Source organism: Heptranchias perlo, chromosome 2, assembly GCF_035084215.1.
Source record: "Heptranchias perlo isolate sHepPer1 chromosome 2, sHepPer1.hap1, whole genome shotgun sequence".
In the NCBI taxonomy this organism is placed as follows: domain Eukaryota; kingdom Metazoa; phylum Chordata; class Chondrichthyes; order Hexanchiformes; family Hexanchidae; genus Heptranchias; species Heptranchias perlo.
In genome coordinates this window covers 136,338,006-136,364,849 of record NC_090326.1, presented here as the reverse complement: position 1 = coordinate 136,364,849, position 26,844 = coordinate 136,338,006, and the positions used below count along the sequence as shown (strand labels likewise).

The following is a 26,844-nucleotide window of genomic DNA, read 5'->3' as shown; positions in this document are numbered from 1 at the left end:
CTCGGGGTTCAGCATCTGCGTCCAGCTGTGCAGAGCCTGAAGAAGAGTGCTCCCACCGACAGGGACTCTCCACAGCTGCCTCTGCCACCAGTGTCTGCTCGTGCTCACTTGTGTGAGGTGCCAACCCAACTAACTCACTACTAGGACCCACCGAGGTTTGAGTATCTGCGCTGGTGGATTGCTCACTAAGATGTGATGGTGCACCCTCAGAGACCGGGAGCTCCTCTGAGGAATCGCCCTTTCCCATCACTACGGTCGCTGAAGAGCCTGTAAGAGAACAGAAGGCAATATTAAGCATCATCACAGATGTGTCATGTTGCGATGAGCATACTGAGGTGTTCAACATGCCAAGCATTGTTAACATCAATTCGTGTTGTGTGTGATGAATGTTAAAGTTGTGTCACTAGATGTTTGTGGGGTGCCAGTCTCGGCATCCCCGACGGACAGGCCCTCGAGGGTGCAGCTGATCTCCAGAGCCCCCTCCTCCACATCTGTGAGTACCACTATTTGTGGAGGCCCCCCTCCAGTCCTCGCCCCGTCCCATGCATTTTGCGCTCTCTTCTAGAAGGGGAGAAAGTACAGACGTGTGAGTGAGTGATGGTGAAGTGGCCAGCCGATGAATGCATTGCTTTGGGTGAGGCTGACCGTGAAAGAAATGCATCAGAGGGTGAGTATGAGACAGAGCCTTCACAATGGATGAGGATTGGGGTGAGTGGTAGTGGTGGGGTCACAAATGGAGAGGTGAGGAAGTCATCAGGAAGTGCAGGTAAGTTGAGGATGAGCCTTAAGTGGATGTGAGGAGTGATGTGATGGAGTAGTCTTGGTAGTGCAGAATGAGTTGGGGGGGGGGGGGGGGGGGAGGGGGCGGTGACGTGCAATACGGAATGCAGGAGAATCAATGTGTACTCACTTTTGCTGATCTAGTTAGGTCACTGAAACTTCTTGGACTGGACCCAGGTGCGGGATATGTTGCTGCTGCTGGTGACCTCATCTGCCACCTCGAGCCGGGCCTTCTTGGTGGCAGAGGCACTTCGTCCTGTTGTCCTCCTCCTCGCCCCGGCCAGTAGCAGCTGAATTGAGGCATCGTTGAATTTTTGAGCAGCCTTGCCCATGTGGCTGCTCCATTGGGTGGTCTTGGTCTTTGCTCCAGCAAAATCCATTGGTGCAATGGCCCTTTCAATTCAGACGCTGCAGCTGACAGCCTGTCATGCGGGTGCGCAGTCCGCCCACTGCACAGCTTTCGGACATCAAACCCGGAAACAAGATTAACGGCCACCAATTGAGTCACGATCGTGTGGGGAAAGGTAAGTTTATATTAGTCGGGTTTGCAGCGCGCCCATTGACGCCCCCCTCCACCTCCGTCAGCCCGCCGCCCTTTTAAAATTGAGCCCAAGGTCTTTTTCACCATATTGCACAAGTTAAATATTGAAAAGTTTCTTTTCTCTGCCGATTTTTCTCCACTCCTCTCAAGAAACCATTGACTTTTTGCTGAGTGCCTGTTACCCTCCAGTACCCATTTCCTTGTGAGCCATGATGTTGAATGTCAACAGGCGATTTGACTTCAGGAGATATCAGAGTCGATTTCTATCCTTAAAGGTCACTGGATAATGATCAGGAGTTGAAATCCTGGCCAATTTTCCTCTCTTTAATCCAAGAGTAATGTGGCAAATTGTATAATCCTGGCTGAAACCAGCTAACTCAGCACAATCTGGGATTGAACCAGGAGCCTCCTTCTTAAAAAGTGGATTTCAACATTGAAGTCTATTGTACTTCAATTATTACTGCCACTATTTTGATAAATCAAACATTCAACAATACATTGTAGCACTTTTGGGGAGTGCAAAGAGGGGAATTTTCCCTTCAATCTCAGTAAGGAGTGACAATGACATTTCCTCATTTTTAATATGAACATAAATGACTCATTTACTCAATCAGTTCAAGGAAATGTAATCATTTTCAAAATTTGAGTGTCTTCAAAAAGGTGTATTTTGGGAAGATTCAAGGAATTTATAATTGCACTCAAATCCAAAATTCAGTCCCAGCTTTTACTACCTTGGTAGCTTGACTGTCCACCCAAGAGTCTCCAAAAGTCTTTGGCTGTTTTGGTATGGCTGTTAATTCCTTCCTCTATTATGGCCACATATGGTGCTCTGCAGCCAAGGTCCCTTTTAGTCTGAATAAAAGTCGCCAGTTCTGAAGCCTGAAAAGAAGAAAATCTCATTAGGAATTACATATAGATACAATTTTATTTGATACAGTACATTTATTCATTATATTAGTTTTTGTAATTAAAGATTTGAACAAGAAAATAAATCTAGTAGACAGTTAGATTTTACCATCACTTTACAGCACTTCTTGCTCTGTAACGCATTAGCATACTTTGGAATACTTTGATTCAGGGCTGCAGTGAACATAATCACTATGGGTATTAAATCAGGTTCTGAGTTGCTATGCATTCGATTCATTCTCCTTGTGCAACATATTCTTAAGCAGAGATAAAAAGAAAAACTGTAAATGGTGGGAATGACATAAAGGTATTTTTTTCCTGAAATGGTCATTGACAGATTTGCTCTGTAACTTCCAGCATTTTCAGTTTTTATATTCTGTGTAATAAATATATGCACCAGAGGCGACATGAGGAAAATTTTGTTACACAGCGAGTTATGATGATCCGGAATGCTCTGCCTGAAAAGGTGGTGGAAGAAAATTCAACAATAACTTTCAAAAGGAAAGGGGAAAAATTTGCAGGGCTATGGGGAAAGAGCAGGGGAGTAGGACTAATTGGAAAGCTCTTTCAAAGAGCTGGCACAGGCACGATGGGCTGAATGGCCTCCTTCTGTGCTGTATCATTCTATGATTCTGTGAGATAGAATTTGGCCCCAGAATTAAAACTGCTAATGCACTATAAAACATGAATTTTACAAGAAGAGGTAAAAGATGAAAATAATGTAACTGATCTCATGACCAAAGAAGGGGTTGTTCGTGATATGTTACATATATCATCAGAAGTCTATTGTGAAAATGCATCTTTGTGACTGATAGAAAAGGTCAACTGATCTTAAGGAACATTTAGCCCAATGTGTAAACCCACAATTAATCCTACAATACTTTGGAGACTCTTGGATCAAACGCAGCATGCTGATTGCATTTTGTACAAAATCTCTTCCCTGTAACAGGCTTCATCCCACAATAGTTTACAAAAGCATAGCAAATCACACTATAGTGCAACTTGTATCATAAGCATCTCATAAAAACCTTGACAGAGTTCTAACTAAAAGTTGGATGAATTAAAAGAAATTTACTGAAACTCCTGAGCTATACTTGGGCAGCCCATTGTAATCGTTGCTTGATTTCTTGCATCATAGGTAAAGGAAGTGTGGCAAAAAGGGCACACTTGTGTTTGTTGATCTGTATTTTTCTCTGAAATTTGCAACCCGTCAGACCTTTGTTTCTTACTGACTGTTCCAAAAGTGCTGTATCCTGAGGAAGTTTTTGCTTCCTGTTAAGTACATTGGTCTTTTCACAGCCTCTAAAATGACAGGAAAGCTAGATATCCAGATATGCCACCAAACAAATCTACAAACAAGTTCATGGAATATATGACTTGTGAAACCATGCCTCATACAGACATCTGGCAGGAAATACGGTGAGATTTCTTATAAACAGCCTTTTAATTTATATTCATGAAAGAAGTTCAGAGACACGGAAACTTTGAGAGGATAGAATATGAAGTTTGTTTGCACAGACTGTTATGGAGAGTAGCAGACTGACCTTGGCTTTCTCGATGACATTGGTAAATTCTCCTGTCCACAGGAAACAGTGCTGAGGAGCTAGCAGCAAGAAACAGTCTCCGCTGTTCAGTGACGACGCTCTTGGTTCCACCAATCTGGTTTGAATATGCCTTCGTCCTAAGAAATAAAGTTAGGACATAAATTCAAATCAATTTTTGGTACCATATAACTGCTTACAACACAAGGACAACTCCAGTGTTTAGAAATTATTTGGCCAGTGGCTTATAACTTTAGTGCCATCAACTTTAACCATACTTGCTCTATTATTAGTTACCAATTCCTGGGCCTTAATTTTACAATTACTCAGTTTGAGCACATTTTCGAATTAAAATAAAGAACCTCTAGTGAACTAACCTTTAGATTCTCTATTTATGGCACCTTGTACATTGAGTTTTTACACTCTTTAAAATTTTGACATTTGGGCTGAATTCTTGTGTTCAAGTTAAAAGATGTTGGTATGGTAACGAAGCAGCTTTCCACCTTATATGGTATAACTGACCATACAAAGTTTGGTATAGTACAGTCCAGAGGCCTCAATGTCAACTTCAGAACAATGGCCGTTGGAGAATCTGTGCAACTTGCATCATTTCCCTTATTAGCTATCCTTATAGACTCAGATTGCCCATTTGCCCCAAGTTGTGATTAGTTTTGTGCCTACTAAGAACTCTGTTTAGATTGCTCAAAGTCACTGTTTAATATTTACGGCCAGAGAGGAGCATTTTAATCCCATCAAGATGAGTGGCATTCATATCCACTTCCTGGGGCGAAGGGGCAGTGTGCTATCCGACTGTGCCAATTCTTTTTATATAAAATGAAAATTTGAATTTACCAAGAGAGAAAACATTTTCCTTTTTTGTACCCAGTGCTGGATGCATGGTCGAGCTCCCCCTACCGAGTACTAACGATACACCTGCAGCCCAAACTGCAAAGTGCACCATTTATGCACTAGTAGGATGTTTTTCAAAATGAGTCTGCCAAATTGACTGAATGAATGTTATGCTTTAGTATCATACTCATTAGTAACTGGGCCAAGACTAACCAAACTCATTTCATTTAAAGAAAGAATTTGCATTTATATAGCATCTTTCAATGTCCTCAGGACACTCCAAAATGCTTCACAGCCAATGAATTACTTTTGAAAAGATGTCTCTGTTATAATGTAGGAAAATGTGGCAGCCAATTTTCACACAGCACAGGCTACAAACAGCAATGAGATAAATGATCAGATCATCTGTTTTAGTGATGTTGGTTGAGGGATAAATGTCAGCCAGGACACCCTGAGAACTCTCCTACTCTTCTTCAAATAGTTCCATGGGATCTTTTTATGTTCAACTGAGCAGGCAGACAGGGCCTTAGTTTAACTAAAGACAGCACCTCCTAAAGTGTAGCACATCCTCAGTACATCACTGAAGTGTCAGCCTGGATCTCTGAAGTGGGGCTTGAATGCAAGCTTCTAACTTAGGCGATAGTGCTTCCAAGGAGCCAAGGCTGACAATCTTACAATCAGAGAGGGATCATTTTAACTGCTTATTCAGGCCAGGATTTGAACCTAGTTCTCAGATACAAAAGGAAGATGTACTCAATTGCTGGTTCACTCACTCTTTCTTTGCCAACGTTGCATTTTTAATTGTACATTTGGAAGACTTGATAATTTTAATTAAAGTTTTACTTAATTCCTATCAGGTTTTAAAAATACAACATTATGCACAATCTGATAAAACTTGACCTTGCCACGTTCTACTGCACACATGTGATGGAGACATTAGAAACATTTTTCCATTATCCAAAAATGCAGCTAAAACTGAGCACCCAGATTATCACAGCAAAAATACTGCTCAAAATCTGCTCTGCACAGCGATAGCTCTTCTCATTCCTCTTCTTCCTCTCTCCCCCACAAAAATACCGCTGGTCTGGATTACGTTTATATGTATGAAGCAGACAGTCATGATCATTTAGCAAATCACTATATCAGCAATGTTTCCATATTTTATTTTAAGGATTTGTTTTAATTTAAACTGTACTGTGTACCATCAAAAATTATATAGGCACACAGGAATACTTTAGTAAAAAGATTGATGAGACGCTGGGAGCCCTTTAATAATATAATGAACTTCTGACCTTTAATTTGCAGCAACATCAGTTTTTTGTATGGCACAGCACTGTTGTTCGACACTTGTTCTGTTAAATTCACATTACGGAGGTTAACGCTGCTGAAGTCCTCTTTGCTCGCCAGCCCAGCTAACGCCACTTCTGATAAGTTAGAGTTTTTTGACACTGACAAAAAGAGGAGAGAATCAACGCTGTCAATGGGGTTACATTGTTCCCTACAGGAAGCTATAAGAAAGACTTGCATTTATATAGTGCCTTTCATGACCTCAGAACATCCCAAAGCACTTTACAGCCAATGAAGTATTTTTTTTTTGAAGTGGTCACTGTTGTAATGTAGGGAAAGGTGGCAATCAATTTGTGCACAGTAAGGTCCCACAAACAGCAATGAGATAATGACCAGATCATCTGGTTTAGTGATGTTGGGTGAAGAATGAATATTGGCCAGGATACCGGGGAGAAATCCCCTGCTCTTCTTCTAAATAGTGCCATGGGATCTTTCATGTCCATCCGAGGGGGCCTCGGTTTAATGCCTCATCCGAAAAACGGCAGCTCTGACAGTGCGGCGCTCCCTCAGTACTGCACTGAAGTGACCTCTGCCACAAAGAGAGTGTTTTATTTTTGGGGGAGGAAGGGGAAGGAGAGATATTGGATGCACAGCACCAATCATGCGGGTAGTTTTGTTGACCTGTCCCCACGAGAGCTGGGTTGACAGTGCTCAAACTCATTTCACATACAACCATAGAAAGCAGAGTATAATGCCATCAGTCTGTCTCGATTCAACAGTTCCACAGGTGAAAGGACTATGCGTTCAACCATTGTGTAGAAAGTCCCCAAATGGCTCAATTTAGCTTAGCGTATGAACTGACACAATTAGACATTACATTGTGAAATGGCAAATGACATCAGTTTTACTCACACAAGGGTTCTGGAGCAGTAACATCAAGAACCAAAAAAAACTACTAGCTTCCAAATCGGTCATTTGGACATCAGCATTTTCAGTAATATTCTCTTTTTGCTAATAGTGAATAGAATGTGAACTTTGATGTCCGTAATGAACAATATTGCCTACACAATTGACACAGGCAATGTTACAGATGCACAGGAACATCCCTCTGCATTTCCCCATTAACGTGTACAGCGATTAATAGCAATTTAAAAATAAATGAAACTATAGTAATTAAAGACTCTGTAACAATGCAAATGGCTTCTACATTAAACTTACTTTTTTCTACTCTCATTCTCTTTGACTCCATAAATGCAATGTTCAACCGCTGTTCTGTATATTCATGTCGGATGTCATCTCTTGCAGCAAGCATTTTAAGTGGGTTACGTGAAGACTGTACTTTGCGTGTAGGTTTCATAGCCCGTTTGTGTTCCGCTACAGCGGAGGTCAGCCTAGAAGAGGAAAAAAGTTAGCTTCTGTCACATCTTCCTATTTTTCCCTTTCTCTCTTCCCCCACCCTCAAAATTACTGGGCAATAAATGCTGGCCTTGCCAGTGACACCCATATCCTGGGATTTAATGTAAAAAAACCCAGCTATGAGTCCCTGGTCCAAGAATGCTTTCTCCTGCAGATATGATGCCTGGACTGTGGAAATCTGTTGCTACAGCGCAAATAATCAAACAGTTCTTCTGCTTTGGTCCATTAATCTCTTTCTTTCCCCATCCACTCCAGATGGAACACATCACAACTGCTCACTTTTTAAAAATATAAATGAGAAATTTTCAAAATTAAATTGAATAACTGTGTAGTACAATTGCATCTAAAATTCAGAAGGCATGTTATTTTAGTCAGCATCATACTTTGGTATATCAGGATCAAAAATGGCATCAAGATCCTCCTCGTCAATCTCCACAGTTCCTGGCTGAATAACAATTGCATTTGTATGTTTGTAGAATCTTGCAAAAGTTTCTTCATCATCGGGTCTCATCACTTTCTTTACAGACTGTCCCGTTACAGTTATCACAGCATCCTGTTGACCCGGTGCTACAGAACAAATGTTCAAAGTGGTCAACAGCGCAGTGGCAAACATGCAACATGCAAATATTTGACATTTGTCTACAAATTGGTCAAGGCCAAATTGCAAAGAAAGTAGCATCATCAGAGATCCATTAAACTAAAGTTGACCAGCACCAGGAGTGGGAAACCTTCATTTTCATATATATTAATGACCTGGACTTGGGTGCTTAGGGCACAATTACAAAATTTGCAGATGACACAAAACTTGGAAGTGTAGCAAACAGTGAGGAGGACAGTAACAGACTTGTAGAGGACATAGGAACGGGTGGAGACACAGCAGATGAAATTTAACGCAGAAAAGTGCGAAGTGATACATTTTGGCAGGAAGAATGAGGAGAGGCAATATAAACAAAATGGTACAATTCTAAAGTGGGTGCAGGAACAGAGCGACCTGGGCGTATATGTGCACAAAATCTTTGAAGGTGGCAGGACAGGTTGAGAAAGCGGTTAACAAAAAATACAGGATCCTGGGCTTTATAACTAGAGGTATAGAGTACAAAAGCAAGGAAGTTATGTTGAACCTTTATAAAACACTGGTTCGGCCACAACGGGAATATTGTGTCCAATTCTGGGCACCACACTTTAGGAAGGATGTGAAGGCCTGAGAGAGGGTGCAGAAAAGATTTACTAGAATGGTTCCAGGGATGAGGGAGAAGCTGGGGTTGTTCTGCTTAAAGCAGAGAGGGTTGAGAGGAGATTTGATAGAAGTGTTCAAAATCATGAAGGGTTTAATAAAGTAAATAAAGAAAAACTGCTCCCATTGGCAGAAGGGTCGAGAACTAGAGGACACAGATTTAAGGTGATTGGCAAAAGAACCAAAGGCGACATGAGGACAAACTTTTTTGACGCAGAGAGTAGTAATGATCTGGAATGTGCTGGCTGAAAAGGTGGTGGAAGCAGATTCAATCGTGACTTTCAAAAAGGAATTGGATAAATACTGGAAGGGAAAAAATTTACAGGGCTACAGGAAAAGAGCGGGGGAATGGGACTAACAGGATTGCTCTTGAAAAGAGCCGGCACTGGCTCGATCAGCCGAATGGCCTCCATCTGTGCTGTAACCGTTCTATGATTCTATGACATCAGAACCAATAAGAAATTGAAAATGTCCATTAGAAACTCATCCCAATTCATCCCATCTTTTCACAAAAACAAAGGAGCTCATTAATCAATCTGTTTTGACATTGGAACACATTCTACATTTTCTGCAGATGATAATCAACTGCATGGTCACTATCTACTTCCTGTGACCATAAGACCACAAGAGATAGGATCAGGAGTAGACCATTCGGCCCCTCGAGCCTGCACCGCCATTTAATGAGATCATGGCTGATCTGATTTTTACCTCAACTCCACTTTGACTCCCTTGCTGATCAAAAGTTTGTCTAACTCAGCCTTGACTGTGAAAAATAGAATGGCTGTGACTGCACAACTGCTTTTGTCTGTTAAGCTAATTCAAATGTTTTGGACTTGCTTTACAGTAGAACCATATTTGAAGTGTACTCTTGCATTTTTACACAAATTTACTCAAAATGTTTTCTAGGTCTGATATAAGTGAGTAAAATTATATTTACAGTCATGTGTTTAGAAAATGTTTAAAGGGACAATGGCACGTTAGCTATATTCCCTATATAAGACCCAGGAGATCATTTTCTAGACCAACTGTTACAGAATTGCTTATAATTATATACAGTTATATACAATTTGAGAAAGTAGATAAACAATGACCTGTTAATGCACTATAAAAAAGACAAGCTATTACTTACTTCTGTTCTGCAGTTTGCCCAAGAATGACTCCAGTTTATCAAGCTTCCTGTCAGTTTCCAATGGCAAATCAGGTCTGACCTCAATTTCTAGACGAGAAAAAAATAGGACATAAAATGGATCCTCAAAACAAAAAGGATTTTATAGGTCATTCCCAAAAACTAAAGGGACACTGCCTCCATGAAAGAGCACTTTAGTTTTTATTTGGTTAGGGGAGGGGACAAAGCCATGAGAAGTATTATTTTCATCACAGTGATGTCACGCATGATGCAATTAAGCAAATATATTTTGAAAAATTAATGCATCATCTTGCATTATTTCATGACAATGTTGCTCCTTTAAAGATTTGCATGATCTCTTACCTTCTTGTGGTTTGGAAATGACTGGGGCACTGTTCTTTATCTTGTGTGAATGGGGAGATGATAATGGACTCATGAATGTGGGTGAAGCCAAACCTGTAGAACAAGGAAAGAAAACACTGCGGTTTATTAGGACACAATATGCTCACCATAGGGCCAGATCAGGCAAAAATAAATTAAATAAAAAACCATTGCACAAAGTTAAAAAACAAAATAAACCTACCTTTTCACCGATGTCACCTGCACCCCCTTGCTCCGATGTCCCCCTCTCCGCGTCACCCCGATCTCCCCCTCCCCCCGATCATCAGCGCCCTCCACTCTCTGTTCCAGCACCGGATGACGTCTCTTTCTTTCTCTCCTCCCCCGCCCCCCCCCCCCACCCCCGTGGCATTGCAGCTTCTGTCGGCAGCCAGCCTGTCAATCAGGCTGGCTGCCGGGCGCGAAACCCGGAAACAACTTTAATCACCATCAATTACATCGCGATCGGGTCGGAAAAGGTAAGTTTTTTTAAAATTCGGGTTTGCCACGTGCACTTTCACCCCCTCCCTCGCTGCCATCCCGCCACCATTTCAAAACTGAGCCCAATGTTTTCCATTTATACAGTTAAGGTGGTGATTTGAAAGTATTAATTTTTTGGGGGAGGTGGGAAGAGATTGTATTGGTTAGGGGATTATGTCACAGAGGTTACTTTCATCAGTACTCTCTCCCATTGAAATCTACGTGAAAGCAATGCACACATTCTTATCAACATTTATTGGGCTTCAGAGGGAAGAAGCGGACAACAAGTTGGTGAAAGAGTTTGAGAGCTGGCCAAAACTGTAGTTGAAAAGAGAGACTTCAAAGAAGCTTTCAAAAGTGGAGGAAGAGGTAGGAAGGCAGAAGCATTTAGGTAGGGAGCACCAGACAGTACGGTCAAGGTGGATGAAGGTTCTGCGACCAGGGGTGAAATAGAGGAAGAGATGCACCGGAGGCCATAACTGGAGGACCAGAAGCTGGAGGATGACAACATCTTGGAGTGGATAAGATTAGGAACCAGTGGTACTTGTTAGAGAGTTATGTCAGGGTAGGAAAAGTACTGAGTGGCTGCCTAAGGGATTGGTTTACTAGTTTACATGTATTCAGAAGATCAGTGTAAACTGGTCAAATTTGTAGACAATATCAAACCAGGTGGGGCACTTGAATCTGAGGAGGCACATAAGGAATTACAAAATGAGTTAGGACAAAATATGCAAATGGGCAGAACAAGACAGAACAGAACTTGCATCTACGTAACGCATTTCATACCCTCAGGAAACCCCAGAGAGCTTTGAAGTGAAGTCAGATATTTTGTAGGCAATTTTGGATGAAATTTAAAACGGACAAGTGTAAAAGACTATGCATAGGAAGAAAAACGGTGGGCATATACATGCCATGAATGGAAATGAAATAGCCAACGGTGAAGTTGAAAGCGATCTAGGGGATTTAAGTAAACCTGCTGCGCAACATTTCCACACAGTAGCAATCAAGTAGAATGCTGAACTGTACAGCCAAAACAATAGAGTACAAGTCAGAAGAGATCAAGTTCAAACCGTACTTTGTTCCAGTTAGACCACAGTATGGACCATACTGTGTCCAGTTGTAGTCAGAGACACAAGGAGATATTAAGCCCTGGAGGCAACTCAGAAGAGCCACAAGATTGAACCCTAGTGTCGGGATATTGAGGTACGAGGAAAGACGAGAGAAACATGAGCTTTCAAGCTTTGAAAGGAAGATACTGAGAAGGTGACCTTATAAAAGTGTATGAGATAGTAAATGGTATGGAAAAAAGGTAGATTCAGAAAACTATTACAAATTAAACAGAGAGGGTAGGAAAATTTATAAATACATTGAGAGCAAGAGGATAACTAAGAGTAGGGCCTATTAGAGACCAAAAAGGTAACCGGTGTGTGGAGGCGGAAGATGTTGGTATGGTTCTTAATGAATACTTTGCATCTGTCTTCAAAAAGAGTGGGATGATGCAGACATTGTAGTTAAGGAGGAGGAGTGTGAAATATTGGATGGGATAAACATAGTGAGAGAGAAGTATTAAGGAGATTAGCATCTTTGAAAGTAGATAAATCACCATGGCCGGATGAAATGTATCCCAGGCTGTTAAAAGAAGCAAGGGAGGAAATAGTGGAGGCTCTGAACATCATTTTCCAATCCTCCCTGGATACAGGTGTGGTGCTGGAAGATTGGAGGACTACTAACGTTGTACCGTTGTTTAAAACAAGAGCGAGGGATAGACCGAGTAATTACAGGCCAGTCAGTCTAACATCAGTGGTGGGCAAATTATTGGAACCAACTCTGATGGACAGGATAGAAAGGCACGGAGTAATCAAGGACAGTCAGCATGGATTTGTTAAGGGAAGGCGTGTCTGACTAACTTGATTGAATTTTTTGAGGAGGTAACAAGGAGTCTAGATGAGGGTACTGCATTTGATGTAGTCTACATGGATTTTAACAAGGCTCTTGACAAGGTTCCACATGGCAGACTGATCAAAAAAGTACAAGCCCATGGGATCCAGGGGAAAGTGGCAAGTTGGATTCAAAATTGGCTCAGTGGCAGGAAGCACAATGTAATGGTCAATGGATGTTTTTGTGACTGGAAGGATGTTTCCAGTGGGGTTCCGCAGGGCTCAGTACTAGGTCCCTTGCTTTTTGCAGTATATATTAATGATTTGGAATTAAATGTAGGGTGCATGATTAAGAAGTTTGCAGATGATACAAAAATTTGCTGTGTGGTTGTTAGTGAGGAGGAAAGCTGTAGACTGTAGGAAGATATCAATGGACTGGTCAGGTGGGCAGAAAAGTCGCAAATGGAATTCAATCCAGAGAAATGTGAGGTAATGCATTTGGGGAGGGCAAACAAGGCAAGGGAATACACAATAAATGGGAGGATTCTGAGAGGTGTAGAGATAGTGAGGGACCTTGGAGTGCATGTCCACAGATCCTTGAAGGTAGCAGGACAGGTAGATAAGGTGGTTAAAAAGGCATATGGAATATTTTCCTTTATTAGCCGAGGCATAGAATATATGAGCAGGGAGATTATGCTAGAACTGTATAAATCACTAGCTAGGCCACAGCATGAGTATGCGTACAGTTCTGGTCACCAAATTACAGGAAAGATGTGACTGCACTAGAGAGGGTATAGAGGAGATTTACGAGGATGTTGCCAGGACTGGAGAATTTTAGCTATGAGGAAAGATTGGATAGGCTGGGGTTGTTTTCCTTGGAACAGACGCTGGGGCACTCAGTTTATTAATAAGTGTTCCTCATTGCTTCGCAGTATTTGTAAGTCATATTGAAAGACATGACATGGCAACAAAAATAATGTGTGCGTGGGTTTTTCTATTAAATAAGGGGTGATTTAATTGAGGTGTACAAAATTATGAGGGGCCTGGATAGAGCAGATAGGAAGGACCTATTTTCCTTAGCAGGGAGGTCAATAACTAAGAGGCATTGATTTAAAGTGATTGGTAGAAGGATTAGAGGGGAGCTGAGGAGAAGTTTTTTCACCCAGAGGGTGGTGGGGGTCTGGAACTCACTGCCTGAAAGGGTGGTCAAGGCAGGAACCCTCAACTCATTTGAAAAGTACCTGGATGTGCACCTGAAGTGCCGTAACCTACAAGGCAACGGACCAAGTGCTGGAAAGTGGGATTAGGCTCGGTGGCTTATCTTCGGCCGGCATGGACACGATGGGCCGAATGGCCTCCTTCTGTGCCATAAATTTTCTATGATTCTATGAAAAGGGGACACAGGTACAAACCATAAAAGGAAAATTTAGGACTAATAACAGGAAATTGTTCTTTACAGAGTGATCAACACATGGAATGTAATTTTTTTGTAGAGCAGTAGAAGCAAAAACTGTAGAATCATTTAAGAAACAGTTGGATGCAGTTATGGGGGATTGCAAGGTCCTTCTAGGTGGATGAGCTGAAAGGCCTTCTTCATCTTGTATCCATCTTTCGATTTTATTTTATTGTAGTGGACAGATGGAACTTGCTATTCAGCACAAATTGGCTGCCAAATTTCCTACATTACAACAGTGACTACACTTCAGAAATACATCACTGGCTGTAAAGCACTTTGGGGTTCCCTGAGATCGTGAAAGGTGCTATATAAATGCAAGTTCTTTATTCAATGTCTGGAAGAAACCGACCTTTCTTTACCATCCTTCCGGCTACAGAAAACTGAGTGGAATCGTTGCATGCTCCTCTGCCCCGAGTTTTCCAGGCCTCTTCCCGTGCAGTGATGAGCTGTTTCCTTTCTTCTATTGTCATTTGTGCTTCAACATCATCTGTCGCCCTCTGGTTTAAATACAATGGGTACATATAGGGTCAAGGAGGTTGCATTTGTCTTACGCTTCTATTTATAATGTTTGTTGGATTTATCAAATCTAAGATAGTAATTGTTGCATAATGTCTGTGTGTGTAAGGCTTTGGACTTTACCCCAAAATAAGTGTTGTATACCAATTTATCAGACTCTCATTCTCAACATCTGTGAATAAATGGATTAAGTTACAAGTAAATGTTGTTCTACACTTTTAATCTGTACTCCATTGCTACCTTTTTCCATGAGGTTTTTCTAGCTTGCAATGGTGGTGTTCTAGGTAACTTTAGTCTCCATGCTTGGTTAGCTAGTTTAGAAAACATCTTCTGCACATCTTTCCCTCCTACAATATGCATTTACATATTTATCACAACATCTCCAAAACTTTCAAAAGTACACATTAGTTTGTTAAAAAAAAATCACCATTTTTTTTAGCATATTAGTTGACATAACAGGGTGCACTCAGACAACTGTAACAAGGGCAAATGTCTCACTAAACTGACCCTGGTGGGAGCACAGAATGACACAGAAATCCTGCTGTTTTTAACATTTTGTGTGTCAATGCTCATCAGTATAATTCTGAACACAGCTCAATAAATAGATTACTACTATACTTCTACATGAAGCAACACATTCCTAAAATTGGTCTCAATCGCTGTTAAACTGCGGCTACATAGTGTGTTACAGGACAAGCAGTTTTTGTAATTCATAACATTTGCACCACTGACCAAGGTGCAACTGCCCAACATAGTTCAACTTTGGGGGCAGAATTCTGCAGTGAAGTAAACCCAATTTTCAAGAGTACATATTGAAGTAAGTAGCTCACTTGCATTGAAGCAGGACAGATTCAATTATCCCATCAAAACTGATTTAAATACTATTATCTACAACATGCTTACTTATTTAGTAGAAAAACCCACGCACACACTATTTTTGTTGCCATGTCATGTCTTTCAATATGACTTACAAATACTGCGAAGCAATGAGGAACACTTATTAATAAACTGAGTGCCCCAGCGTCGTTGATGACGATGCACCAAATGTTTTAGTCAGAGTACATCACGCATAACTAATCCTTTTGGGGACTGCAGTAGGTTTCTGCACCAAAAAAAAAATCAAGGTGACACTGTTCAACTTATTCAGAAAAGACTGAAAATTACATTCTTTGCCTCTCACTTCTTAATTTTTCTTAAATATTCACATTTCCCTTAGTTCTACTTTTCCCTCTTCACTATTCCCATTCCTCGTCATTTACTGACAGTCAATTAGGTTCTTTTTGCAGGTCTTTGTCATTACTGCTCTAAAAAAACTTGAGATGCTCCAGTTTCCCTCAACACATGTAAATAATTCAACCAAGCCATCTGGAGAGATCTGAAACTCACTTGTACCCTAACACACAGTTGCAACGATATACCATCATGGATATGGCACGGTGCTAAAGCATTTTAATTGATACATATACAGGTGCTTGAACAGTCATAATGGACCATGCTTAAAGTCTGGACATCGCTAGACGGAGTGCAATGACATGTTATTTGGTGTTGGCTAGCCCGTATTCCTAAGAACTTTCTATCTTAATATTTACCATCTTGCATTCTAGATTAAGGGGTCTGACGTTAAGCCCCATATTTAAAATAGTGACAATTGCACCACATAACTGGCTGGAATGACTGCATTTCGGATTACTATACATTTTTTAAATTACACAAAAGCTAAATGCATTTTGAAAATTCAGCAAGCCATTCAGAAAGCTTAGTGGTTGAATTTATCAGCTACCCGGTCTACTTATAAATAGGTTTAATAACCCTCTTTATCTGCCAAACAATAAATCAAAAAGGCTCCCTTTACACGGTAGCTTATCTAAACTGTTGGATTAGATATAACATGGAACAGTATCTGAGATCAGTATAAATATATAAAGGGGGCAAATTCCAAAAAGATTTGTAAATACACTGTACATTTGAATTCACATGGGTTGTCTAAGGATGAGAGAAAGCTCATCAGGTCTGCAAAAACTGGTCAAAGAATTTAATCTTTGAATTGAACAGACACAAGAAAATTAATCATTCATTATTTGACTACTAAAGACTTTCAGCAAAACCAACTGCAAATATTCTTTAAGAGGAGTTTCATCATTCTTTCAAAGAATGCGATCAAATTTGTTTCCTTTTACCCCTCTCGAAAGAGCATAAGTCACGTGACATTAGTGACACTGGCTTACCAGGGTTAATAAACCGAAAACCTTAAAGACGTTTAACACTGTTAGCTTTAAAGCCTCACTAGATTAATGACTGCACCACACTGTTAATTCATGTTTTGCATGCAATCTGACCAGTAGCCTCCTTCAAATTGGTATGCCAAAGGATGTCACCACTTACTTAAGTAACACAGATGGAACAAAAGGATTTTAATCAGAACTCTTTGCAATGACTGGTTTTCTAAGAGAAGTCCTAATGGTACGACTGATCTTCAAAATTATAATTCATTGTCATTTTTGCTCCTGGTCTTGAGTACTTAATAATGCTCAAAGGGCTAACAATTGCACAGAATGAAGATACAGCATCCATTTCGGAAGGCCCTGGCATCGGTATTATCGTTAATACAGTTCTGAATTTAATGACAAATATAAAACTTCTATTGAGTTTATAACCTTCATCTAAATTCACAACTAAACTAATTAGCTCAGTATTCACCATCTACTTTCATGCACTTCATCATTTACAACACATGCCTTTCGGAAAATGCACATTTATTCTGCATATTTTTTAATTGCAGCTATAAAGCACAATAGTCTTCTATTTCACAACGGATTTAAACAGGGTTAATAGTAATCTGAAAACTTACTTTTACATACAGCAGTCACTTCCATATTTGGAAAATTAGCAAGTGCACAAGTATTAAATTATTCAAGACGGTATACCATGGCCTGCACTATTTAACACATGAAAAATGGTGTTCATGAATTCAATTCCATATATGGGCAGGAAACAGTGCTCACTTGTTTAAAAATCGTTTCTTGGCTGAAATATGGGCGACTGGCAGATGAAAATCGGGGTGGGTGAGGCACCTTGGATACCTCTTGACACCCAAGGATGGCTGATTCAATTTTCAGGCCAGCATTTAAATGGGCGCTGAAAACATGCAGTAGGCTGTTAAAATATGCAAATCAGGGGCCTACGCCAATTGTAGGATCCCAATTGCCATTTTCACGTACTTATGGGCAGGGCGTGTGCCATGCACGTTAGACCCGTTGTACTAGGCAGAGAGAAGCCTAACCAGTGGCACATAAAGGGACTGCTGGAGGCCACTCCAAAAACTGTCAGAACTTTTTTTTTTAAAAGGGGGATATCTGTGGGGCCCGGAGGAGCAAGAGGCCATTCTACAGCAGTCCATTCAGCTCGTTCTCAGCCCCAAGCCCAGGACTGGCTCCTCACAACCCTGCCTGCAACAGGCCTGACCCGTTGGCTGGCTACACGCAGAAGACGGCCGATTTCCGGCCTTCCAAAATTGGTGAGCTTTAGTAGAGCGCCCACTTGAGCCTGCAGCTCACTGGTAAAATTCAAATCAGGCCCTGGATATGGTTTGGGCAGGCGCCACAGAAGCACTGCCAACTTCGCCCCTGTTTTGAGCCAAGTTAAAAATTACCTCCTGTATTCCTTCACCTATCTGTTAGAAAAGTCACACTGAACACACTTCCTTCGCAACCACACTACCGACGAACCACAACAAACTACTTCCTCTGAGCTCTATCATCCATATCCCCATCCTCACCTCACTCAAACTTAAGAAGCACAGACCTTTTCACATGCAAAATAGGTTATCTCCATCATTACCATTGTTTCCTGTGACTCTCCTCCAACTTCCTGTCTTTTTTCCTATCCTCAACCCAACCCTGCCTTCATCTAATCTCGTTCTCTCCCCCCACAACACATATATCTCATCCAGGAAGCCTACCATCTGCGCTCAGCATTTTCCTTTCCAGCTCCTGACCACACATCCTCATCCACTTGACCTCATGCTCGCCAACAACTTGTCTATTTGCTCCAGTATTATCCCTACCTCCTTCAAGACCACCATTAACACCCCCACTGCTCTCTCCTGGTTCTACTCAAACCTGTCGTAACATAGGCATAACATCTGCCTCCACCAGTTTCTGCTCCTCTGTCCACATGAGTCACCCCTTGTATACCCTATAGGTTCATCCTTGATCTCCCTTTCGTCACTATTTGCATGGTACCACTTGGTGATACCATCTGGAAGCATGCCGATGACATCCAGTTCTATTTTCTCCATCAATCCAGAAGGGTGTTGCTACATGGCCCAATTGTCTGTCCAACAAAAACTTGGGTGAGCCCTAATTTCCTCCACCCCCCCCCATCCTTTTCAGTGCCTGACCCAACCCACCTCACCAGCTGCCACTTTAGGGCTAGTCAGCCTTAGCACACTGTTCGATCCTACATTCAGCTTCACTCCCCCACATCTGCTCTGCTACCAAAGCCACTTTCTTCATTACCTCGAGGCTCAGAATCTTTAATGCTCTTTTAGTAGTTTCCTTTCCTCAATCCTACAAAAGTTACACCCAGTATGTCATAGCCCAGATCCTTAGCATCAAAGTCTAGTACCTTCAGTTACCCCAATCTCTCTAAGCTTCAATGGTTCCCTGTGCTCCACCAAATTGACTTCAAAATTTTCACCCTAACTTTCAATTTCCTCCATAGCATCACCCTACTATCCCTCAGTGATTTTCTTTAGCCTCAAGTCCACATGCACACTCCTCACTCCTTTAACACAGGATTACTCTTGTCGCTTGCTCCACTAATAGTGGCCACTATTCACCAGCCTTCTAGAATCCTCCATCCACTTCCCTCTGTCTGGTCACCTAAACCCTAGCCCCACCATTTTCAAAAACCTCCTCAAAACGCTTCCCATTAAACTTGCTTTCGGCCCCCCCTCCCTAATCCTTTCAGTTTTGCTGTTTTTCCTCCTGCCTGGCATCCACTGATTTTTATTCCTAATGTAAAACACTTTGAGGTGTCTTCTTGCATGAGGTCCATTATAGAAATGCAAGTTGTTGAAAAAATGGTTCCCTACATCCACATCCACAAGTTAAAACCAACGGGATTTTAACTCCTTAGACGTTTCAGCTACGATGTTACTATGTGACATTATGAACCTAATACAGCTCATTTTTACTTCTGTTCCTGATCTATTGTATGCCATTTATACCAAAGTTATAGAAACTGATCATGTATAGAAACTCACTGGGGGTAGTAATTATCAACGGGGGACTCTATTGAATAACTCAATTCAGCACTCTTGCATTCTTTAGTTGGGTCCATCCATTAGATCGGCATCATATTCAGCAGGTCCGTGGTGCTGACCCTACATTTAAATTTAAGCAAAATTTGAACTGTTGTGAGACACATATAGTTGCATCTCATAGATGGGGATTAGCCCGTTGAGACTGAAAATATGGCTATTTTCAGAACTGTATTAGTGCAAAACACACTTTGCAATGCTCATTACAATAATTACAAGAATGTATGAAACAGAGTTGCTTTAATATAAAGAACTCTTATAGAAGAATAAAGTGTTTACAGTTTGCTGCTGAGATCTTACTGCAGTCGTCAGAGTGTTTAGTACTGGTTACTAGCATAGTTCCATGCATGCAGAGTTTTTTTTAAAAAAAGATTAGAAAACTCATCAGAATGACATTACTATAACACAAAAGTGTGTTTTCCTTCACCTTCCACCTCCAAGGATGGCGCTCATCAAACAGCTGAGGACTTGCTTCCCTGGGACTATCACAAGTGACCTTCAAAAAGGAAAAGAGGAGTGGAAAATAGAGCAGGAAAAAATGTGTTGCAGAAAGAAGAGAAAGCAAGATCAAAAAACTCAGCCCTGTGCATAATACAGAAGGCTCAACCACGCATGAAGTTTCCAGTACTTAAAAAGCTTTTCACAGTTCTAAAAATTTGAAAGAATTAAAACAGTTGGTTCTTTCCCAAATTTAATTTTAGCTATTTAAAAAGGCTTTGCATTCTATTTTTAAAAAAATATTTGTTGAAAAGTTGAATTTCTACAGTTCAGATTTAACATGTTGCAAACTCTTGATAAGTACGACTTAGAATACTAAGATTTTGTTTTGCTAGCAAAGGCACTAATTTAAAGACAAGTGATCAGTCGTACAGTCATCAGTGATTTCTAGAGGCAGATTTCAAGATGTTGAAGTAACAGTTACTCATCTCATCTCAATGTACAATCGTGGAGACAAATTTTCTGACCATTTAAATCATATTAATGCAGAACATGCACCAAAAAGCAATCAGAACAATTTCCCTTTGACAAAAAACTAAGAATGTTTAACTTTGTTCTGCAACTAGCCTAGCAGAGTCAATTTTACTTGAACTGTTTATTTTTTGTGAAATTCTTATATTTTCAAATTATCTGCAAGGGTGAAACAGTAGCAACTTAATGCAGCTTTTTGGTAGTATTTAAAACAGCAATATTCTAATACCTTTTGTTGGCAATAACTGATAACAATGTTAACCAAAAAGAATTCTAAATATATAATCAAGCCCAAAAGCCAAAGAATATTTTGATAGCTGATTATATAAAGCCTGCAAACTGTTGGTCAAAAGGAGGCAGCAACGCTGAAGTATTCTGTAGCGGGAGTGCACCTTAACTCATGCAAAGGGTGAAAACCCATTGCTCACCTGGTTACTATGCACAATGTACTGACATGTATGGGCAGCAGAAAGGGCAGGAGAATAAGTAGAAGAATAAACAGGTTCCTACAGACATGAGCAAATGCAGAGCAAGAGAAATAAGAGAAAAAGCTTAGTGGAGAAAAAACCCTGGAGGTACGAACAGTTATTCTTAAATCGAATATTATGGCACACAGTTTTTTCTTAGCACAAAATTGTACTGAGGTACATTAAACAATTCCTACCAAAACACTTTCAGCATCATAGTTGAATTCTTCAGTCATGCAAGACAACAGCTACTTACAGATTTAGTAATATTAGCCAAATATTTAAACAAGCAACTACACTGATCATCACAAGAAAGACACTCTGCCAGACAGGGCAGGCAACTTCCATACTGCTAAGCACTTTTATCACATTGGAGGAGAAACAATTGTTACTGGTTTTCTTCATACTGAAGGCCCTATTCATTAAAATTGTGACTTTAAAAATGAAAAAATAATTTCCCTTTTGGTCAAAGCAAAGTACTTTGTAACTAAACATTTTATTATTAATGCAGTTAAGGCAGGCCAACAATCTTCAGCAGATAAATGTACAAAAACTGAGCTTTATTTGAAGAATTTAAGTGTAACTTTATAAGCACTAAACTGCAGCAAAATATCATAGGGAACAACTATGATGTTTTAGGAAAATAAAAATAATTCATCCCAACATGGTAAAAAAGTGATTTTGAACTGATTTGAATATTTACCCCATTAGCAAATGTTTGTTTCTTGCATATTCACTGTACAACATTTAAACAATATTGTCAAATCAATACCAATTGCTCCATTCACTGAAAGTTCTATCCCCACCTCAAAGAGAATCATAGAAAAAGAACTGTACAAAAAAAAGCTGTAAATATACAAAAACCAACGTTGGGTACTATGCACTGGCACTTATGCAATATTGAGGAAACAAGATTAGATCATTGCCAATTTAAAGCACCATTGCTCACTCGTTTTGATGGCGCTTTGTGACAAACTTCTTTATTTCCACAACTCCATTTTCATATTTAGTGAAGTGTTAATTGAATTTATTTTGGACATCAGGGGATTACTAAGAGGAGCCTTTTGGAAGATACTGATCATCCGAAGAGAGATCAGGTGGAACATTCATTGGCTGAAAAACCCAAAGTGGTAGAAGGTGCTTTCACATTCAAAACTGGAAATAAGAATAAAGTGTGGAAGTTGAACAGACCCATTCATCCCATTAAGGCAACCTGCTCTATTACAGGTTCCACCCCATCAACTGAATTTCCCAAGGGAAAGTTCTTGGAAACGTTAACATGCAAATCCCCAAGAAAAGGGTTGATGGAAAAAGTTGCACAGAAAATTAAAATCATCTTTTGACATTTTGGCAGCAAAATGAATAATACATGCAACTATCACTGAACAACATAGAAAGCAAGAGCTTTTCTGTAGGTCTTTGCTGATCATTCAAGTTAAAGCTAAATTAACTTTTCAAGCTTAGGTCTGATTACAGGTAAAGGTTCAGATTTTCTAATCAGTGTTATTTTAAAGCTGGTGAGTAGCTATTTAAAATATATGAGTTTAGGCTGGTGTAAAATAATGCCACTTAGCAAAGCTAGTCCATAATTCACACACCATCAAAACAGCCAGTCCAATGGAAGCTTTTGCAAATGACAATATTTAGGAGGAAAAATCTTTAATATCAAACTGATTGAATCAGATACTATGATTTTTCACCATATATATCTCAATGATTTAGATGAAGGAACAGAGTGTTGTATATCCAAGTTTGCAAATTACATTAAGGTAGGAGGCACAGTAAGTTGTGTAGATGGGAGAAGGAAGTTACAAAAGGGACATAAGACAGACTAAGGGAGTGGGCAAAACTATGGCAGATAGAATCATTACAGCCATTCGGCCCATCGATCCTATGCCGGCTCTTTGTAAGAGCAATCCAGTTAGTCCCATTCCCCCGTAGCCCTGCAAATTTTTTCCCTTCAAATATTTATCCAATTTCTTTTTGAAAGCCATGATTGAATCAGCAACCACCACCCTTTCAGGCAATGCATTCCAGATCATAACTACTCACTGCGTAAAAAAGTTTTTCCTCATGTCGCCTTTGGTTCTTTTGCCAATCACCTTAAATCTGTGTCCTCCGGTTCTCAACCCTTCCGCCAATGGGAACAATTTCTCTTTATTTACTTTATCTAAACCCGTAATGATTTTGAACACCTCTAGCAAACCTCCTCTCAACCTTCTAAAGATGGAGTTCAATGTGGGGAAGTGTGAGGTTATCCACTTTGAATCCAAGAAAGGCAAATCAGAATATGTTCTTAATGGCGAGAGAATAGGAACTGTGGAGTAACAAAGGGATTTGGGAGTCCAGGTACACAAATTACCAAAAACTAGTGCACAGGTACAAAAAGTAATCAAAAAGGCTAATGGAATGTTGGCCTTAATCTCAAGGGGGCTGAGATGCAAAAGATGAGGAAGTTATGCTTCAATTGTACAGAGCCTTGGTCAGACCCCATCTGGAGTACTACGTGCAGTTTTGGGCATCAAAACTCAGGAAAAATATACTGGCTTTGTAGGGGGTACAGCAGATTCACTAAAATGATACCAGGGTTTAAAGGATTAAATTACAAAGACAGGTTGCATAAATTTGGCTTGTATTGCCTTGAGTTTAGAAGGTTGATGGGTGATCTAACTGAGGTGTTTAAAATGATAGAGATTCAATAGAGTAGATACAGAGAAGCAATTTCTTCTGGTGGGGGAATTCAGAACAAGGGAACACAATCTTAAAATTAGAGCCAGGCTATTCAGGAAGCACTTTTTCACACAAAAGGTAGTGAAACATGGTACTTTTTCCCCCAAAAGGCTATGGATGCTGTGTCAATTGAAATTTTCAAGACCGAGATCGAATGATTTTTTATTAGGTAAGGGTACCGAGGGGTGTGGAGCAAAGGCGGGGTTTAGGTCCAGATCAGCCTGATCTATGTTCATATGTTTCATATGCTCATTTGCAAGTATTTTACTTTTGCTCTAATTCAGATGTTAATGCAACTATCCCTTTAAAAAAAAAAGCCTCTCCAATGCATTGTGGAACAATTTGCAGTTTTCCCTTTTGTGTGCATGATCATTTTAACGATGGTACACCAAAACATGTCATGTTTTGACTGCAAATAAGCAAAGTAATGCATTTCCTCTGGGTCATTTGTCAGTGTTCTTTAGTACACTCATTTCATTTATCTTTGTTAGTATTCAGTGGTACACTCTTCATTTCAATAGTTTTACTAGCTATAATTTAGATTATTCCATTTTGTTAGGTGGAAAAGAGTAGGTGGCAAATCCAAAAAGTAACTACATCCAAAGACTTATCCCCCATATTAGGCACAGACAATTTGTATGCTGGAGGTCTTCTGTTGGAGGAACTATAACATGGCTTTGCTTCACCAATCCACTGGTGATAATTGGTGTGGATTTTTGTTACTTTAAGTCTTCAAAGGGATGAATCAATGCAGCTGGTGGATACGTGAAGGGTGTACCTCCATTAAAAGGGCACACAATTCACTTACTTTCTTTGGATAACTTCCTGCTGTCAAATGATATTATGGCAGAAACTGCCAAACTAATGGAAATTCCCATGTGATCATTCACCTTTAATTGTTCAGCTCGTGTTCGACACTCCCGAACCAAGTCAAGCAAACACACATTAATATAAATTTACAGTCACAAACAGAATGGCTTATTAAATTTAGTAAAAGATTTTGTGTGATTCCCTTTGGTACTGGGGAAACAAATCACCTTGATCAATCCTTCCTTAAACACACACAATATTAAATATATGGAAACCAGTATCAGCAAAGATAAAAATAAATCGCAATCTTTACACACATAACTTCCACCCAGGCAGAAGTAAACACGTAGGCAAAAAAAATGTAGAATCTGGAGGTAAAGCAGCATAACCTAAACACAAGCAAAAGCAGAAACAGCATCCTTTTACAGAGTTACTGAAAATGTATACAATTGCGTTAACATAACAAAGAGCAATTAATGGGACTTCAAAGATCTGAATAATTGCAAAACAATCTGCTCAACAGAAGTTACTGATAATAAAGCAATACCCACAGGGCAAACACAATTCCAAGAGGAATAAAAATACAAAACTCCTTCTGGAAAAAATGGGGCATCTCCCTAACAGTTGTTAATTCAGGGAAAGCTTCTAACTCAAATGAAAGTAGATTCCTCCTCACCTTCTCTCTTCTACCAGTCGACACCGTACAAAAATGAGAGTGATCTTCTAACACTTGAAAGAGTACAGTTATTGCAGCACTGCATCCTGGCTCAATCGAGATTTGCAATTAATATCCCAAAATCAGCACTCAAATAGTCTCAAATAGATTCAATATTTCATGAAATTTAAGTTAGCAGCTTCTTTAAATATTTAGAGCTCCAAATCTCAACCCCACCTCTTGCCAAAAGTGTGACTAAACAATCCATCAGATATTTATAAACACACTCAAACTTACATAGCAGGATCACACTGTCTTCTACCATCCCTGCGTTGGTGTAATTAATAGACGATGCAGCAAGGAAATTCAAAGCCTTTTAATCATTAAACTGGAATCACTGCCACATTAAGGGGACAGATAGGACAAAGAGTTACCAACCAGTCTCAGGCATACAGGGCTGCTCCATGTTGCTCTCTACCCAGTGACAATGCAACATGCAAGAACTCTAATTCTGAGGACTGGTTAAATTTTAATGTTAGGAGACTGGTAGCAGGAGCATCTCTCGAGTAACAGTATTATAGTCTATACAAATAGACTACAGTTGAGGGCTACAATTTGTAACTCTAATTTGTTTTATTATGCTTGAAGAACAACGTGCATCCTGATTCAGCATCAATGCACTAAGACTAAAATGCAAAAACTTTTACTGTGGTACCACGTGCTCAATGTATGACAGTGCAGTACAGTAATACATTGCAGGGAACCCGGTCATTGGTTTTACATCGGTGAACAAGGGTTTATTTTATTGCCTGCTGTCAGCAACGTGAGGGCCTTTTAGCTATCCATAATTTCCCTTTCAGTCCAAGGTCAAAATATGTCTTAATCACCACTCCTCTGTCTTTCGTTGGGTGGATAGGATTGAATATATATAAAAAGAGCTTACCCGTCTAAAATCAAGAAATTGTTAATTTATAGATATGTTGGTTCACCTCTCACACATTACCTGAAAGTAAATCTTGTGGCAGTGTTTGACTCTTCCAATAAAGATTTGAAGTCCTGATCAAACCCAGAATTCCAGCCACCAACAGAAAAGCAGCCATTTACAAATACTATGAATGAAATATAGCATTCTGCTCCTAAAATCAGCCAGAAACACAAACAAGTGCATAAGGCAAACCCTAGTAAATCCCTAACAGATACTGTTGGTCTTACCCAGAGCTGATTAGAAACACAGATGTCATCAGTAACCTCTCCTTTCTCCTACAGGTTGAGACAAAAAAGGGAAAGACAGCAAAAATATTTGAGCAGGCTGTTCACTGCAAATTTGGTATTAGAAATCAAACTCTCAGATCTATATGCACACAAATCTTTCACAAGAAATACATGATTAATCTAAAGCACAGACCAAACAGGTGACCCTCTGCATAGCCTTCTATCTCTGAGCTGGATCTTTTTTTTATTCGTTCATGGGATGTGGGCGTCGCTGGCGAGGCCAGCATTTAT

General features: G+C 40.1%; 1 protein-coding gene across 11 annotated transcripts in view; it reads right to left on the bottom strand.

Annotated features, from left to right (window-relative positions):
- svila (supervillin a) overlaps positions 1 to 26,844 on the bottom strand; it is a 203,224-nt gene that overhangs the window by 37,755 nt on the left and 138,625 nt on the right. For 7 of the 11 annotated variants that reach the window (XM_068007306.1, XM_068007323.1, XM_068007316.1 and 4 more), the window contains 11 exons: positions 26,554 to 26,601; positions 21,108 to 21,185; positions 20,138 to 20,206; positions 14,221 to 14,368; positions 10,044 to 10,136; positions 9,684 to 9,770; positions 7,704 to 7,887; positions 7,123 to 7,295; positions 5,910 to 6,065; positions 3,772 to 3,908; positions 2,053 to 2,200 (listed from right to left, as the gene is read on the bottom strand). In XM_068007306.1, the coding sequence (XP_067863407.1) occupies positions 2,053 to 2,200; positions 3,772 to 3,908; positions 5,910 to 6,065; positions 7,123 to 7,295; positions 7,704 to 7,887; positions 9,684 to 9,770; positions 10,044 to 10,136; positions 14,221 to 14,368; positions 20,138 to 20,206; positions 21,108 to 21,185; positions 26,554 to 26,601 (1,321 nt within the window). The remainder of the gene's footprint in view (positions 1 to 2,052; positions 2,201 to 3,771; positions 3,909 to 5,909; positions 6,066 to 7,122; positions 7,296 to 7,703; positions 7,888 to 9,683; positions 9,771 to 10,043; positions 10,137 to 14,220; positions 14,369 to 20,137; positions 20,207 to 21,107; positions 21,186 to 26,553; positions 26,602 to 26,844) is intronic. The other 4 variants (XM_068007357.1, XM_068007384.1, XM_068007311.1 and 1 more) reach the window with 3 other exon arrangements.